Source organism: Equus quagga, chromosome 13 (genome assembly GCF_021613505.1).
Source record: "Equus quagga isolate Etosha38 chromosome 13, UCLA_HA_Equagga_1.0, whole genome shotgun sequence".
NCBI classification, from domain to species: domain Eukaryota; kingdom Metazoa; phylum Chordata; class Mammalia; order Perissodactyla; family Equidae; genus Equus; species Equus quagga.
In genome coordinates, this window is record NC_060279.1 from 25,329,063 (window position 1) to 25,345,454 (window position 16,392).

The window sequence follows — 16,392 nt, forward strand, 5'->3', positions numbered from 1 at the left end:
TATGACTTATGATGGAGCTGGAGAACTACTTTCCCATATTAGAGAACATCACAAACACCGGGGACGAGCCAGTCAGAAGAGGTTTTATGGAGAACGTGTAGGGTGACACTAAAATAGTGCTGCAACTAAAAATTCTGATTTTTAAAAAATCATTCAGAATTTTGGTTTTTCATGAAATTATTGGCTCTTTTGCTAAAGTAAAATTAACTTCAAACCAAAAGCATGTTCTGAAAGCTCTGGAGGACTGTTTTGTTCCACAAGGACGATACACGTTTCTCCTTTTCCCAAACAAGCTCTACCAGAGACACTTTTTTCCTTCATTTATGTCAGTTTAGATGTTCCTTCCACAGAATTTAAAGCATTTTGGTAGAATGTTGAAGACGATTCTTCAAAGAACAGCTCTTGTAACGGTGACTAGGTAAAAAGAATAGTGCTGTGATCAGAAATAATGCTGCCTTGGACGGTAATCGCTCCTTTATCCTATCCATCATGACTCTAGTAACGCATGCCATCTACATACTTGCTGTCCTTTTGACTCTTTCATTTCAGTCCAGTGATTGAGTTCCTCTTCTCCAGAGCTGTTCAGACCTAAAGAAATCCAGCCTATCATCTCTTTTCTTTTCATGCTGCGTTTGTTATACACAGACAGTATGAGAGTCACATCAGAAAGTTGAAATAGGGCCACTTGAAAAACAAAAGTTTCCTTGTATACTGGATTTGGCTGCCCTCTGCGGATCGATGTCTTGCATTTGGACATCTCTTGACCCATGGAATTCAGCAGAGTTAATTTAACATATGTATCTACAGGAAAAAAACAACAACATACCACAAACATCATTTGAAACAAACTCAAAACATCTTTCTTGTAACATTTGCTGCAAAGATTAAGTATTTATACTCTATAAGGATATGGTGTATACCACGTTTAATGGAAATTCAACTAATTCCATTTTGATGTAGATGCTTATAAAATGTGACAAGTAAAGAGAATGCTAAGCAGGCAGGTAATCTTTTGGGGGTAGTAACATCTTGACCTCACTATTTCTACATTACAGTTAGAATTTAAAGGTATACCTCATAATCCTTCCTCCACCCTCCCACCCCCATCCTTGACCTCCCACTTCCCCCCAACCCCCGCCCATCCCCGTCCCCATTTAGCTTCACTAAGCAGGACGTCATAGCATTAATAAACACTTAGCAAGCTCAGTTAGCCACAACACTGTAAAGCATTCCACTGTGTTTTTAGAGAATAAGAATAAACAAACAAATAGAAATGAAGGCAAATGGTAAAGAGGAAAAGAAGAAGACAAGAATGCAAAGATGACATCAAAACAGCTTAGGATGAAATGTCAAAAAAATCTCTGCATGGATGTGGTTTTTAAATATATTTTTAAAATGTTTAAGGGCCAAAATGAAGCCAAATGCATTTAAGGGCTCAGAGTTTAGCAAATCAAGTAAAACTTTCTCCTGGTTTCATGCAAGAGTACATTTAATGTGCTTTTTGGATAGTTAAAATAAATGCTGCAGGATTCCTTTTTGGCACAATTTAATGTGAAATTTTAAGTATGGTATCAACTATTTTCATGAATTATAAAAAAAATTGATGTGATGTTTAGTGTACGAAGTGAAACGTAACAGTTCGTTGCCTGATTACTTGGGAGATAAACCCTCTCTTCAAACAACTGTGTTTTCAAGTTCTTTAGACTCATGCAAATGGTCTTCAGCATGTTTGATCCATCATGTGTACTTCATATCAAAATTTCAATTAAATTGTCATGAAAATTGCAATATTTCTCATAAAACATCTAATTCTGTTGTATGAATCAAAATACAATGAATGAAAAATAAAACCTTGAATTTAAAAAAGGTTTGCTTATTTTATAGATACTCTGAATACCATCATCCATAATCAGAGATAAATTCTAAGTTAGTTTTATTTAAAGTACCACAGATAATAAATGTGCACTTTTTTTGAAACCAACATGGTGGACAGCTTCACTGCTGGCAAGTTTTAGAGTATTCTGTTTTTGCATGAAAAGACAACATCCAATTAGCCTCTACAAGAACTCACCTCGGATTATATAAACCTGTCCACCTATCAAGTGTTTTAGACAACAGAACAGTCCATCTGACAACAGGGGGTGGAAAGCAGTAAAAGAAATAATGACCAGATGTCAATTGTTGGGTGAAAGAGGGTCAAAGGTTAGAATTAAAGAGGAAACACTGTTCACTGGAGTGGAAGAACACAAAACTTTAGCATTTTAATTCAGGTAGAGGGTTGAACAAAAGGGTTGTCGGGTAAATTTCATGGAATGAGAATTTTTAAGGTCATTGTGCAATCTTAAACAAAAATTACACTGTTTTAAAGGGGACATCTTTATAATGATATCCTCTTGGTCTAAAGCACATTGAACATAGAACCATGCAAAGTATCAGACTATAAAAGACTGAATAGAAGTCATTATAGGATCATTATTGTTATGCTAAATTTTTAAGTTTATCCATGCAATGTTTAATATTTCAAATATTTTATTCGTTCCAATATAATATAAAATTAACTTATGCAAACTAAAATAGAACTATCAAAATTTTTGCTCGTGAATGTTGTCATTGTTTCTTTCCATAAAAATTGGATAATTCAGTCTGTATCACAGTTCAAAGCTTAGAACCTAGGTATTTATGAAGGGTGACAATCTTATATAATATAAACAGTATAAGACAAACTCACAAAACTATATTATATTTTACTTTATAAATACTCTACTTCATATAATTAATTTGAATGCTACCTCCCAGCTAACACTATTAACCACCCTGATCCTGAAGATCTAACTCTAAAACAGTGAAAGTTGCTATAACCTATTCTTGAACCGGAAAGATCTACTCTGTTGTGGACGCTAATCTCTCTTACCCTGTTTATTATCTGCCCCTGCCCCCACCTCCTCCCTTCAGTTTAGTTCTCATTAGTGTTTCTCTGTTTCTATCAGAGTGGGGAGAGCAAGGACAGAAGGGCAAAAACATAATTTCATTCTGCTACTTTTTAGCATCTCAAGTTAAATAGCGTCGAAAACTTAAACGATTAGCTAAAGCAGGAACAGCAAACTGATAGCTTGTGGTTAAATGTAACCCCAAATAACATTCTGTTTATCTGTAACAGTGTTCAAAAGTTTTGGAATCTGAATGTCTAAGGCAGGGCGGGTAATCTTGCATCTGTCACGGGCCTCACCATGCTCCTTGTTTTTCATCTACAAATTTTGCTCATTTAAGTTACTTCCCAGGCCGTTTGAGTTTGCATTCTGTGTATTAACGAAGGTAACCAAGTCATACTTCCAAAGCTGTTTACTTTAGTAATTGCTCTTTCCTCCCTCCGTATTTTTCCTATTGAAAGGACAAAGGGCACAATAACAATTCCTTCCTTCTTGTATGCACCTTTATCGGATTTGAGTCTCACAGTTTCCCTGCGAAAGACACACCTTAATTTTATGTACAAGGAAACACACTCAGGGGAGTTAGGCCACTCGTCCCGGGGTAGAAATATGGACATAATCTTGGCCTTGTGTTTTTAATTCAGAGATAGATATATTCTGGGATGCATGTAAGAAGCAAAATTTCAAATACTACCTAGGGGCAAACCAAATATATTTTTGTGACTTTTCACTTTGATTGAAAAAAGAATTTTTAGGACATTTAGAAGTACAGTGAATTTAATTCAAGGGTGGAAAAAGTTTCCCCTCCTTTAATAATTTGATACTTGAAATAAAAGATTGCTTTAAGCAAATCTGTGAGAAATCTTTAAACAAACTTAAGGTGGCCATTATTATTCAAGATATCCACTCAAATTTTTAGTTTAGGGCATTAACAGCTATAATTTTAGAGAAGTATAAAGAAGCTGCTACTTTCTCAACAAACAGTTTTGGAGGTATACTGGGTGACAACTTCTCTGTGCTCCCATAACTTGCCCCCACCTCCCAGAGCTGGGAGAGAGAGGAGAGAGAAGAGCGAGGGGCATAGAGACAGGGCAGAGGGGTACCATCCAGCTTTCTCTTCCTAGCATCTAGGGTGAATATCAAACTGCTCCTTATTCTGTCTGTCCTGGTAAAGGCAAAGCACATTCCATTTAAGAAAAGATTGCTGGTAGTACTGATTTAAAAGACGAAAAATGTGAAGAAACAGTTTTTCCTTAAATTGGTAAGGGAGAAAAGTAAAAATACAGCAGTATATACATCAGTTCATAGTACTGCATGCAGACAGAAAACACAACATCACCTTCAGTTAACAACAATAGCTATACATATTCCTCATCATATTTGTGGAATATTATTAACTTCAAAAAACTCTGTAACTTTTCTTGGCATTAGAAGATAATGGCTATGATAAGGATAATTTATTATGAAGACACTATGAAAAATTAAAAGTCTTGACATCTTACAATCAATATTTTGAATTTCAAATTTTTCTACTTCCCAAATGACTTGGAAATAGAAAACATGAAACAGATTAGCTGATGATTACACCATTTCACTTTGATCGGTTAGGACTCAATGATAGGACTGAAGCCCCTAACACTGAGAGTCCCATAAGTGCAGGAAACGTTACAATTAAAAAAGTTTTTTTCACTCACTGGGTGGTCTGTTCGCGGCCAAGTTTTTGAAGTGGCTGCCTTTTATCACTTCCGCTGATAGTCTTCCAGTGGTGGCATGATAAAGCAGGCCAATGAGAATTTCTGGAACTGAGCCGTGTTCAAGAGACTGACATGAGGATGTGCTTTCACTGCAGGACATTTCTGACACGCTCATTTGGGAGCCACAGCCCTGTAATCAAAAATGAAATCTTTATATTTATGAAAAAGATGTACACATTAAAAGATACATTGTTAATGCTGTGTTTATTGGAAGTAGGTAGGTGAATCAGAATAAAGACAAGAGTTGCAAACAAAATTCCCAAAACACTAGATTAGAAATGTTGTTCTTAGCATATTTTAGTCCTTGGATCTCTTTTCACTAAACAGCAGTCAAAGAAATAATAGGAGATGAGAAGTTTCCAGATATTCCTGCATATTTATACATAAATCAGAGAAGATAAACTTCTTAAACTCAGAGATGTTAATGAACTATTTTCTAAGTGTGAAAAATTGTTGTTTAAAGACTTATTCTTAAAATACTGACATAGATTTAGACTCAATTACATTAAATGTAAATGTTGTAACTGTGCCTTCAAAGACAAAGATGAACACACTTTGATTAAATAAACAAAACAAAATTATCTGCTATTTATAAATCAATATGTAAAACACTGTGATACAGAACATTGTAAAACACTGAGATACAGAAATTTGAACAGAAAAGGATGGGAAAATATTTACCATGCAAATAATAACCAAAAGAAAATTCGTGTAGCTACATTACTATTAGTCAAGGTTAGCTCTAAGGCGACAACCATTACTAGAGATGAAGAGGTACACTCAATAATGATAAAACTTTCAATTTATCAAGAAGATAAAATAATTCCAAATTTGCTTGCACTTTAATAACATAGGCTCAAAATACCGAAAGCAAAAATTGCCAGAACTAGAAAGAGAAACAGTCTACAAGCAGTGGGGACTTCAGCACACTTCTTTCAGTAACTGACCAAACAAGCAGAAGTATAAATACAGCAAGAATGTAAAGGATTTGAATATCACAATAAACAAAATTGACCTGATGGTAATACGTACAACACCATACCCTAAAATGACAGAATATACATTTTTCTCAAGTATGCAGTGGAATTTTTATGGAAATATTTATGAAAATAAAGCAAAGAGCGATGAATTTCAAATGACAGAAATCACTCATAACATGTTTTTTAATCAGCTAGAAAGCGAAACTATCTTCTAGTGAAGAAAAAATTCCCTACATATTTGGAAATTAAGGATACACTTCTAAATAATCTATGAGTAACTAACTGATAATGAAAATAAGTTATTTGAAATGACTAATAAAAATAAACATTGAAGAGCTGAATTAAGAAAAAAACAGAAGGCACAAAACAACAAATATCAGGAATGAAAAAGGAGACACTGCTACATATTCTGTTACCATGAAAAAGATAAAAGGATAGTATGAACAGCTTTCTTCCAACAAATTTGAAGTTTTGATGAAATGGACACAGTCCTAGAAAACCATGACTAAGCAAAACTGACACAAGAAGAAATAGAATATCTGAAGTCCTATTAAAGAAATTGAACTTGTAATTAAAAACCTTTCCCAAACAAACAAGAGACAAAACTAAAAAACTTTAGCTACCCGACTTCACTAGTGAATTCTAATTAATAACACTAGTTTTATGCAAACTCTTCTACTTAGTAGGGAAAGGAGAAACGTTCCCCAGTTTCCTTTAAGAATCTACCAAAACCTGAAAACCAAAACCTGACAAGGCTATTATAAAAAATTAAAGGATTTTTTCATTTATGAACTTGGGTTTAAAACTCTAAATAAATGAAGAGCAAACCAAATCTAGCAACATATAACATTATACTAAATAGAAAAAAAAATTGTTTTTGAATGTTTCCCCTTTGAAATTGGGGATGTGACAATGATGCCATCTGTTACCACTTCTAGTCAACACTGTAGTGGAGATCCCAGCCGGTGAAGGTCCTAGCCTTCACGAAAGGCAACAAAATGAAATGAAAGGCGTCATGATTCAGAAGGGGAGGAGATCAAACTGTCCTTAGTCACAGATCATGTAATTACATACATGTGACATCTAAACAAGTCCACAGAGGAATTACAATTGCACAGAAAGGTAAAATTTTAAAATCCATACATTTCTATATTTCAATAACAAACCTAAAAGTAAAATTTATTTAAAATAGCATTTATTAGAGCATAAAATATAAAATATCTAGGAATAAATGTAACAAATGATATGCAAAGCCTCTCTACAGAAAACTATGAATATTACTGAGAGAAATTTAAGAGCGCTACATAGATATACTATGTTAATGTAATAGGAGGCTCAATTTTGTAATATTCTCCTCAAATTGATCTATAGATTAAATGCAACTGCAATCAAAATCTCAACAGGTTTCTTCATGGAGCTTGATGAGCTAATTCTAAAATGTATGTGGTATATACATACAATGAAATATTATTCAGCCTAAAAAAAAGGAAATCCTTCCATATGTGACAACATGGATGAACCTGGAGAACATTATGCTAAGTGAAATAAGCCAGTCACAGAAGGACAAACACTGTATGATTCCACTTATATGTGATATCTAAACAGTCACACTCATAGAAGCAGAGAGTGGAGTGGTGGTTGCTAGGGGCTGAGGGGAGGCGGGAATGAAGCATTGCTGTTCAATGGGTACAAAGTTTCACTTACGTAAGATGAATAAGTGCTGGGAGCTGGACTTACAGCGCCTATAATTAACAATACTGTATTGTACACTTAAAAATTTGTTAAAGGGTAGATATCATGTTAAATGTTCTTAGCACAGTAAAAATATTAAAATAAAATAAAATCCAAGGTAGGAGGCCCTGCTCTACTCAGTATCAAAGTTTATTATAAATCTATAATATTTAAGACAACGTGATAAAAACAATGTAAACCAGCTTAATAGAATAGAATGAAAGGCTCACAAATTAACTTAGGCATATATAGACAATTTACAACAAAGCTGGAACTACAAAGCAGTGGAGGAAAGGACAATCTTTTTAATAAGTAGTGCTAGGACAACTGGTTATCCACACACAAATAAATAAAAATTAACCCCTGCCTCAAAACTTGCCAAAAAGTCAATTCTGGATCTAAATATAAAAGGTAAAGTGATAAATCTACACGTTAACATAGGGGACTATATTCATGATCTCAGGGTGGGGAAAGCCTTCCTAAAAAGGACACAAAAGCATTAATCATAAAGGAAAAGTTTGGTGAATCTGACAACATTAGAATTAAGAATTTCTGAGCTTCAGGGGCCAGCCTGGTGGCGGAGTGGTTGGGTTCGTGCATTCTGCTTTGGCTGCCCGGGTTTCGCAGGTTCCAGTCCTGGGTGCAGACATGGCACTGTTCATTGGGCCATGCTGGGGCAGGGTCCCACATGCCACAGCTGGAGGGACCCACAACTAAAAATACACAACTGTGTACCAGGGGGCTTTGGGGAGAAAAAGGAAAAAGAAAATTTCTGAGCTTCAAAGAGACTTTTAGGATGGCGAAAAGGCAAACCACCAAGTGGGAGAAGAGGTCTGCAACACATATAGTTCATATGTAGCCAAAATTCAGAATATGTAAAGAACACCTATAAATCAATAAGAAAAAGATGACAATATAAAAACAGCCAGACGCTTGAACCAGTAATTTCACAAATGAATGACCAATAAATATATGAAAAGATGCTCAACTTCATTAGCAATCAAGGAAATGGAAATTAAAACCATGAGATGACACTACACAACAAATAGATGGGCTAAACCAATAGTGTGGTGAGGACGCAGAGCAATGGGAATCCTCATATTCCTCTGGTGGGAGTGTAAAGTGATACGGCTTTTAAAAACGTTAAAAATACGTATATCTTATGACCTGGCAATTCCACTCCATGTATATACCCAAGAGAAATACGTGCAATGTTTATCAAGAGACATATGAAAGAATGTCCATAGCAGCATTATTCATAATGGCCAAAATAGCAGAATGGATAAATAATTTGTGGTGAGTTTATACAATACAGCAAATATATTGTTCATACAGTATATATATACACTATACAGCAACAAAAACTAATTATAATTACATTTACAACCATGGCTTTGAGTGAAAAATGCTGAACCTAAAAGGTTACTTAGCTGTATGATTCCATTTATGTAAATTTCAAAACTAACTAACAACAACAAAACAAAGACCAGGCAAAACTAAGTCACAGTATTTCAGATGCACGAATAGTGGTAAACTAGAAAGAAAGCAAAAAATGATTAACATAAAAGTCAAAATTATGGTTAACTCTAGGGTGAGGAGAGAAGGAACAGCAATTGGGAAGGGCCTGATGGGGCTTCTGGGGGTACGGGTAACATTTTATTTCTTGGCCTGGATGGTAGTTACATGAGTTGTACATTTCTGTTTCTAACGTGTGTTGAGTTTCACAAGAAACAAGTTTTCATGAAAGAATTACATGATACAAGGGTGATACAATATAAACAAATTAATATACAATGATAAAAATAAATATTTAGGACTTCCTTTGAAGATTCCTAAAGGGATTCACTCTATGAGTTTTTAAAAAAAGACTATACCACTATTTTCTATAACAGATTTTCAGACTTAAAAAATTTTAGATTTAGATATTTAGATTTACAAAACCTAAAAATGTCCTATCCAAATCTTCCAGTTTGAACCTGCTGTTGGCTACGTACGTCATTAAGGAGAATGGATACATACCTGGGGACTGAATTAACTCACTGGACTTATATTCAGAGGAATAAAGTCTCATATTTTCACATCTAACTCTAAACTGCAGAGGAGAAAGTCAAAAGGAATAGACATCTTATATTCCTAAATCATGGGTAGACAAAACACATAGTTTGGTATGTTTTCATGACAGTTGGAGGAGAAAACATAATTTTAGTAAGTTTCAATTAGGATATATCATCACTTATGAAAATAGTGTCAAAAACATGCTCGAGCACATTTGGTGCATTTGCTCCATTAGGATATTATACTAGCAGCATCTGTTAGAATATTGTGAAATACATTTTTCATAATACAGTATTTTTCACATTATCCTACCGTCAGATAATAAGATGTGAATCTAATATTTTCTTATCAACACAGAAGTGATATTGCCAATTTTGAGCAACAAAGTGATGTCCCTAGAAAGTCCTGGGAAAGGCCTTTCTTGCTCCTAAATGGTCAACTTCTCTCCCCACTTCCCGGCTGCAAAAATGGCCTTGTCTCCAAGCTCAACAAAAAACCAAGAGTGATAAGATCCCTGATGATCACATTCTATTTTAGCAAGCCCTGCTGAAATACAGTAGTGTTTAACAGAAAAAACTATTGTCTAGAAGAGTTCATTCTGAATTTATACCTTAGAAAAAGTGCTATCTACTCTCATGGGCTCTCCACTGCCATCAGTATAACTGCCTATCCAATATTGGTACAGGAGTGGTAGTCCAAGGAGATCTCTGAGCACAGCAGAGTAAAGAATAACCACATAAATAGAGAAACTGCAGTAAAGACAAATTAAATACAGACACTACCTACTCCAGTGGTATCTTTCCTCTGACTGTTCCTCAGGGCATGCTGCTCCATCTGGTGTGTATTTAGGAATCTGTCTACTTTCTCTGCAGATCCCATCATTAGTTCCTAACGGGGGCCTGCATAGGTGGCAGTAACTGCAGGTGATTAACCCAAAGTCAGACAAATTTCAATCATAATTAGGTCTCCTTAAAGGAATAGTCCCACAGGCTCCCCAAAGTAAAAGTATAACTTCTTCCCATCTAACATATTTTATTTCTTTTTAATCCTTCCTCTCCTTTCTCCTGTGTCCTCAGCCCTAGGGTAAAGGATTATAAGCAATTTTGTGAAAGTAGAAAATACTCAATTTAATTTTTCAGAGAAATGAATAAACTCTAGATAAGGTTTACCGTAAGCAGGATTAGTGCTTATGACAGGCATTACATGTCCTTAATGGTGCTAAAAGGTTAAAATTAGGTGAGATTTTGTAAATACAGAGAGGAGAAAAAGATAACAACAGATTAAAAATTAGAACTCCTGTTAAGTAAATGTACTAGGTTTTTTATTAATACTAAACTGATTCCATCTTACTTGTAACCACTTACACTCAACATTTTTAAGGTAAAACTGCTGAACTGTACAATGATAATTACTATAAATTTGAGTAGTTGCTGTTGAATTTATTTTCACTGTGGCTGGAAGTATCCTCTGCTTTTTATTGAATTTACACATGAAATTCTTCCATTATACTTTTCTGAAAACGTGGCAATGAGGGTGCAGAGCGTGCTGAAGCCTAACAAGAGGGAAGCCCCCACTGCAGGGCTGGAGCTGGCACTAATGGGTGGCTTCATCTCCAACAGCAGGGCTCCCTTTCCCAGCCCCAAGGCACTCTGAATACCTATTGGACTAGGTTAGGAGGAGAACACCAGAGGAAATTTCAGGAAAGAGAAAGCGAGAACAGCGTAACTGCTCCAAATCCTGCCCCTCTTCCATCCCTATTCCCTCCCCAATCCAGTGTAAAGGCGAGCCATTCAGTATTTTGTTAGGGATGAAAACACCAACTGACTCTAGAGGATAACCTACTGGGGTGAGCAGGCGATGGATGGATAGTTTAAATTGTAGAGTGGTGTTGGAATCAGGATACTTTCGTTGCAAGTGACAGAATTTCCAACGTTAACTGGCTTAAGCAACACAAGGGAATTTATTTGCTTTTGTAACATGTTAGTACAGAGGTAGCTTGAGGTACTCATTGGTCCAGGCCTCAACCCATATCACTAGCAACCAGTTCTCCATTTCTCAGGTTTGTTTCCCAAATTTGGCTTTATTCTCAAGTAGACTCCTCCCTCCTAGTTGCCAGATAGTTTTCAGCAGCTCTGAGTGTTGTGGGAAAGAGGAAGACAGTGTCCTGACTGCTCCAACCCAAACCCCAGAAGGACCCATGAGATTTAATTCCAGGGCTTTGCAATAAAGTCGCTTCATCAGAAGTACAGGGACAGGTTGGTCTCCCAAGCAAAATGTGGATAGTGTGGCCACAGGAAGAAGACGTGGATGCAAGGCAGAAAAAACAGATGTCTACTATAGAGCCCATTAGACTGAGTTGTTAGTCCCTGCTTTTTTCCCCTCGGCCTTCAGTGAGGACTACTCCCCGTGTTACTGAGGAGCTGGTAATATTGCTCCAATTGTGACTACTTCCGTCGCATTCTTTGCTGGCTTTGGTCTACAGCTGTTAGCTTGGAAAGAGCCAGGGAAGAGGGAAAAATGGTTCAATGAAAGGGAATGTTCATGGAGCATAGCTCTGACATTCAGGTTAGGTAATGGAGAGTGAAAAAAGTAGAAAATTCTGACTTTCATAAAGAAAGTTTTTTCATATTAACACTGAAAACAACGTATTGATAAGAAGTTTTAAGATACAGCAAAAATTAATTGTAAAACAAAACCAAAATATTTCATACTACCAATATTTGACTACAGCATCATGGAGAAGTGGTTATGAAAAATTCCTGCTCTGATCAAAATTTACATATGTATGTATAGGTATACACATGTTTGTATACATATGCGCATAATATCTTTTTGCTGCATTCAGTATGAACATATTTAATTTGGTGGTTCTGCATATCTGCTTGTGAGATCAGTTTATAAATTTTTCTCATGCTCTCAAATAACTTCTATGCTATACAAACTATTTCAAAGGAAGAAAAGTACACAATTTCTCTTTTGAGACTTGTATAATTTTGATATCAACTAGATAAGAACATAAGAAAATTATAAACCAATCTCACTTATAAATATATATGCAGAAATTTTAAATTAAACAATGTTAAACTGAATTCAGAAAAAAATGCATATATGCACATATACATTGATATTTATATACATACGCATATATGTATTTAATCAAATAAGTATTATTCCAGGAGAGTTATTTGTTCACTGAAGTTGGATAAAACTTGCCCTTGAAACTCAATCATCTTTTTTTTATCTTTCTTTTATAAGAATCTTTTTGACTACTGACCAAATTTCTTTAATGGTAATGTCTTCTCATTTTTTCTGATTCCTAAATCACTTTTTAGAAATTTATATCTTTCAAGAAGATTGCTCGTTTCATCTAAATTTTGAAATTTGTTTTCCTAGAGTTATTTTCTATGATTTTGAAATTTCCACTGAATTGGTGATTATGTACTCCTTTTCATTTAAAGTATTCTTTTTCTCTCTAGGAGTTTATCTATTTTATTAGCAATTTCAAAAAAACCAGCTTTTGTTTTTGTTAAACCTCTTTATTATTTTTCTTTCATTAATTTCTCTTTGTTTTCTTCTTCTAACTTCTTGAGTTGAAGAATGTTTGGCTCATCAACTTGCACACTCTCTCATCTTCTTACAAATATATTTAAGGCCATACATTTCCCCATAATACTGTTATAGCTGCACCCCACAAATTTAAGAGTGCTTTCATTTTGTTTGATTCTAAATATTTCTAATTTCCACTATGTTTTCTTCTCTGACCCTGAGTTAATTTAGAAAGTTTCGGGGCCAGCCTGGTGGCACAGTGGTTAAGTTCGTGCACTCCGCTTGGCGGCCCGGGGTTTGCTGGTTGGGATCCCGGGTGCAGACATGGCACCACTTGTCAAGCCATGCTGTGGCAGGCGCCCCACACATAAAGTAGAGGAAGATGGGCATGGATGTTAGCTCAGGGCCAGTCTTCCTCAGCAAAAAGAGGAGGATTGGCGGCAGATGTTAGCTCAGGGTTAATCTTCCTCAAAAAAAAGAGTTTCTTGTTTGTTTGCTTAAGTATCCAAATGTACAGATTTAGGGGATGGGAGTGGTAGGAGGATTGCCTCTTTTATGTCACTTCCTACTACTCGACTCCTCAATCATGGAGATCTAGCTAAATGGGCCTCCTTGCTATTCCTTGAAGATAACACCCACACTCTGCGCTCTCAGGATTGGCTGTTCCATCTACTTGGCGATGTTCTTTCCCCAGCCATGCACATAGCTAACTCCTCATCTCTTCTAAGTCTTTGCTAATATGTTACATTCCCAAAGAGCTTTATACCTTGACCTCTTTTTTAAATTACATCTTCTTTCCCACTAGCATTCTTGATTCTTCTCACTCTGTTTCTTTTTTCCCCCATATTACTGATAACCTTCTCACATACCATGTACTTACTATGTTTATTGTACATCTCTCTCCCCTCTCCCCTAAAGAATTAAATTCCATACAGGTCAAAACTTATTTCTGTTTTTCATTAAGGTACACTGAATACTTAGAACAATGCCTGGCAGGTAGTATGTGTGCAAGAGATATTTGTTAAACAAATTTCAAATTTCATCGCAATGTGGTCAAAGAACGAAGTTTATACGATATTGATTCTTTGACATTTGTGGAGACTTCCTTTGTGGCTAACATTTATAACTGTACTACATATGCTTACATTTATTAAGTAGAGGTCTCACATATATCCACTAGATCAAACTTGTTAGGTGTTATTCAAATCTTCCATATCCTTACTCGTATTTTTCTGCTGGTTCTATCTCTCTCTGCTTATTTAGATTTTTCTACATGTTTAACAATCTCTTGGCTCACCATCACTTCTTCTATCTCATTTCTTCCTTTTGAATTCAATGTTCTTCTTATGAAAGTATATGCTTTAGTAATTATTCCAGCAATGATCTATGAGTGGTAAGCTCTCTTGGTCTTGGTCTGAAAATATCTAGAGATGACCTCTCCCTTAAGTGATAATTTAGGTGGCTGTAATATTCTAAGTTGGTATTTCATTTGCTTTGGCACTTTAAAGATATGATACCACTGCCTTCTGGTCTTTAGGGCTGTTGAGAAGTCTTTTGTTAGACAAATTGCTGTTCCCTTATATTTTTTCTTGATTACTTTTATCATTTTGTCTTTGGTGTTTCATCCTCTCACTGTAATTTTTATAGGTGTAGATTCATCTTTGATAATACTGCTTAAGACCTGTGCTTTCTCAATCTGATGATCTATGTATTTTAAATACTACTTCTCATTTTCTCTAGTCTCTCATCTTGGAGTTTTTATACGAAAATACACTTAACATTCTCATTCCACCCTTCATTTCCTTACTCTCTTATTCATATTTTCATTGATTCTATTTTTAATGACTCTATTTTTCAGTCTAGAAGTTCCATATGGTCATTATTTAAATCTGCCTCTTTTCCCATATTGTCTTGTTCTTTCCTTGTGGTTTCTATTACTTCTTTTAGCTCTTTATTCATTTAAAGTATATTTATTTTATAATCTCTTTCACAGTGTTCTACTAGTTCGTGTCTTAGAGATGCCAACATACCTATCTTTTGGGTCTGCTGTCACTCATGGTGGATCATGTCTTTCTGCTTATACATTTTTTTAAATGTGAGTTCATCTTCAAGGGAGATTATTCTTTCTGTGGGAATTCTGTATGGCATAGGTTTGGCTACCTGAACAGAATACAATGTCATTTAAGGAAAGAATTAAGAAGTAGTGGGGATAGTATACTGGTAGAAAACCAACAGTATCCATTACACTCTCGTACCTAATATTTGTCATTTTGTTTAATACTTTTTAGAAACACTCATATTCTATATTTCACCATCCTGGTTTAATTTATTTGTGACCAGACTTCAGGCTAGTTGCAAAAAATAATTAACAGACCACATACTGTTTCTTCTTGCTGAAGGAAACAGAACAAAATAAAAACAAAACAGCTATTTGGAAACTCAGCAATATAAAAGTTTATTGAATGTCTGTTCTGTAAAAGACACTGTACTAAGGGAGAGATGAACTGATTTCAATGCAGACTACGATGAAATGCCTTGAGATGTTTTATGGGAGACTATAGGTGGATGTGATTAACTCTGGGATATCAGAAACTATATTCTTGAGAAGAAGATATTTGAAGTTGGCCCCAAAAGGATTTCAGTAGAAAGAAGGAAAGGCAATTCAGACAGAGAGCATGAGCTAAAGCCCAAAAGTGGATAGCACGTTTGCTAAATGTCAATTGATCTAGTGTGGCTGGTGTTCGTGGGGAGAGGGGTGGAAAATGTACCAAGTGGAGAGTTTTTGGAAGATGGTGGCATAAGAGGATCCTGAGCTTGCCTCCTCCCACAGACGTAACAAACCTACAACTACCTGTGGAACAATTTTCTCAGAGAGAGATCTGGAAACGGAAGAAAAGCACCTCCACAACAAGGGACAACACAGAGAAGTGTGGAAGGTAGAGATACAGTCCTGCTGAGGAAAAAAACCATACCCTAGCTGCAGCCCTTCACGTTCAGAAGCATTCTCAAAGGTACAGAGCTTTTCCCAGAGGAGCAAGGGATTCAAGCTACACATTAGGCACCCCAGCCCTCAGATCCAGCACAAGAGAGCTGAGACCCCAAAACACCTGGCTTTGAAAAACAGCAGTCAATACACCCAGGAAAACTATAGAACTTCAGGGAAAGGGAAACCTGCTCTTAAAGGGACCATGCACAGACTCACTTGACCCGGAAACCAGCACAAAAATAGCAGACAGAAAAGTGGATAGTTCATTGGTAAAAGAAACTCACTTACTAAGCTTGGAGCACTTCCCAGGGAGGAAGGAGTTGCTGGGCTCCTCCCCACCAGGGACTGAGATACTGGCGGCAGCCATTTTTCTGACCTAGTCTATAGCCATGCTGACACAGATGATGGCAGGT

General features: G+C 35.9%; 1 protein-coding gene across 1 annotated transcript in view; it reads right to left on the reverse strand.

The window, feature by feature from the left end:
* Positions 1-487: 487 nt before the first annotated feature.
* The window catches only part of SYT14 (synaptotagmin 14), a 171,344-nt gene continuing 155,439 nt past the window's right edge, over positions 488-16,392 (reverse strand). The window contains exons 5-6 of the mRNA XM_046683763.1: positions 4,622-4,811; positions 488-801 (exon numbers count right to left, since the gene is read on the reverse strand). Of these exons, the coding sequence (XP_046539719.1) occupies positions 488-801; positions 4,622-4,811 (504 nt within the window). The remainder of the gene's footprint in view (positions 802-4,621; positions 4,812-16,392) is intronic.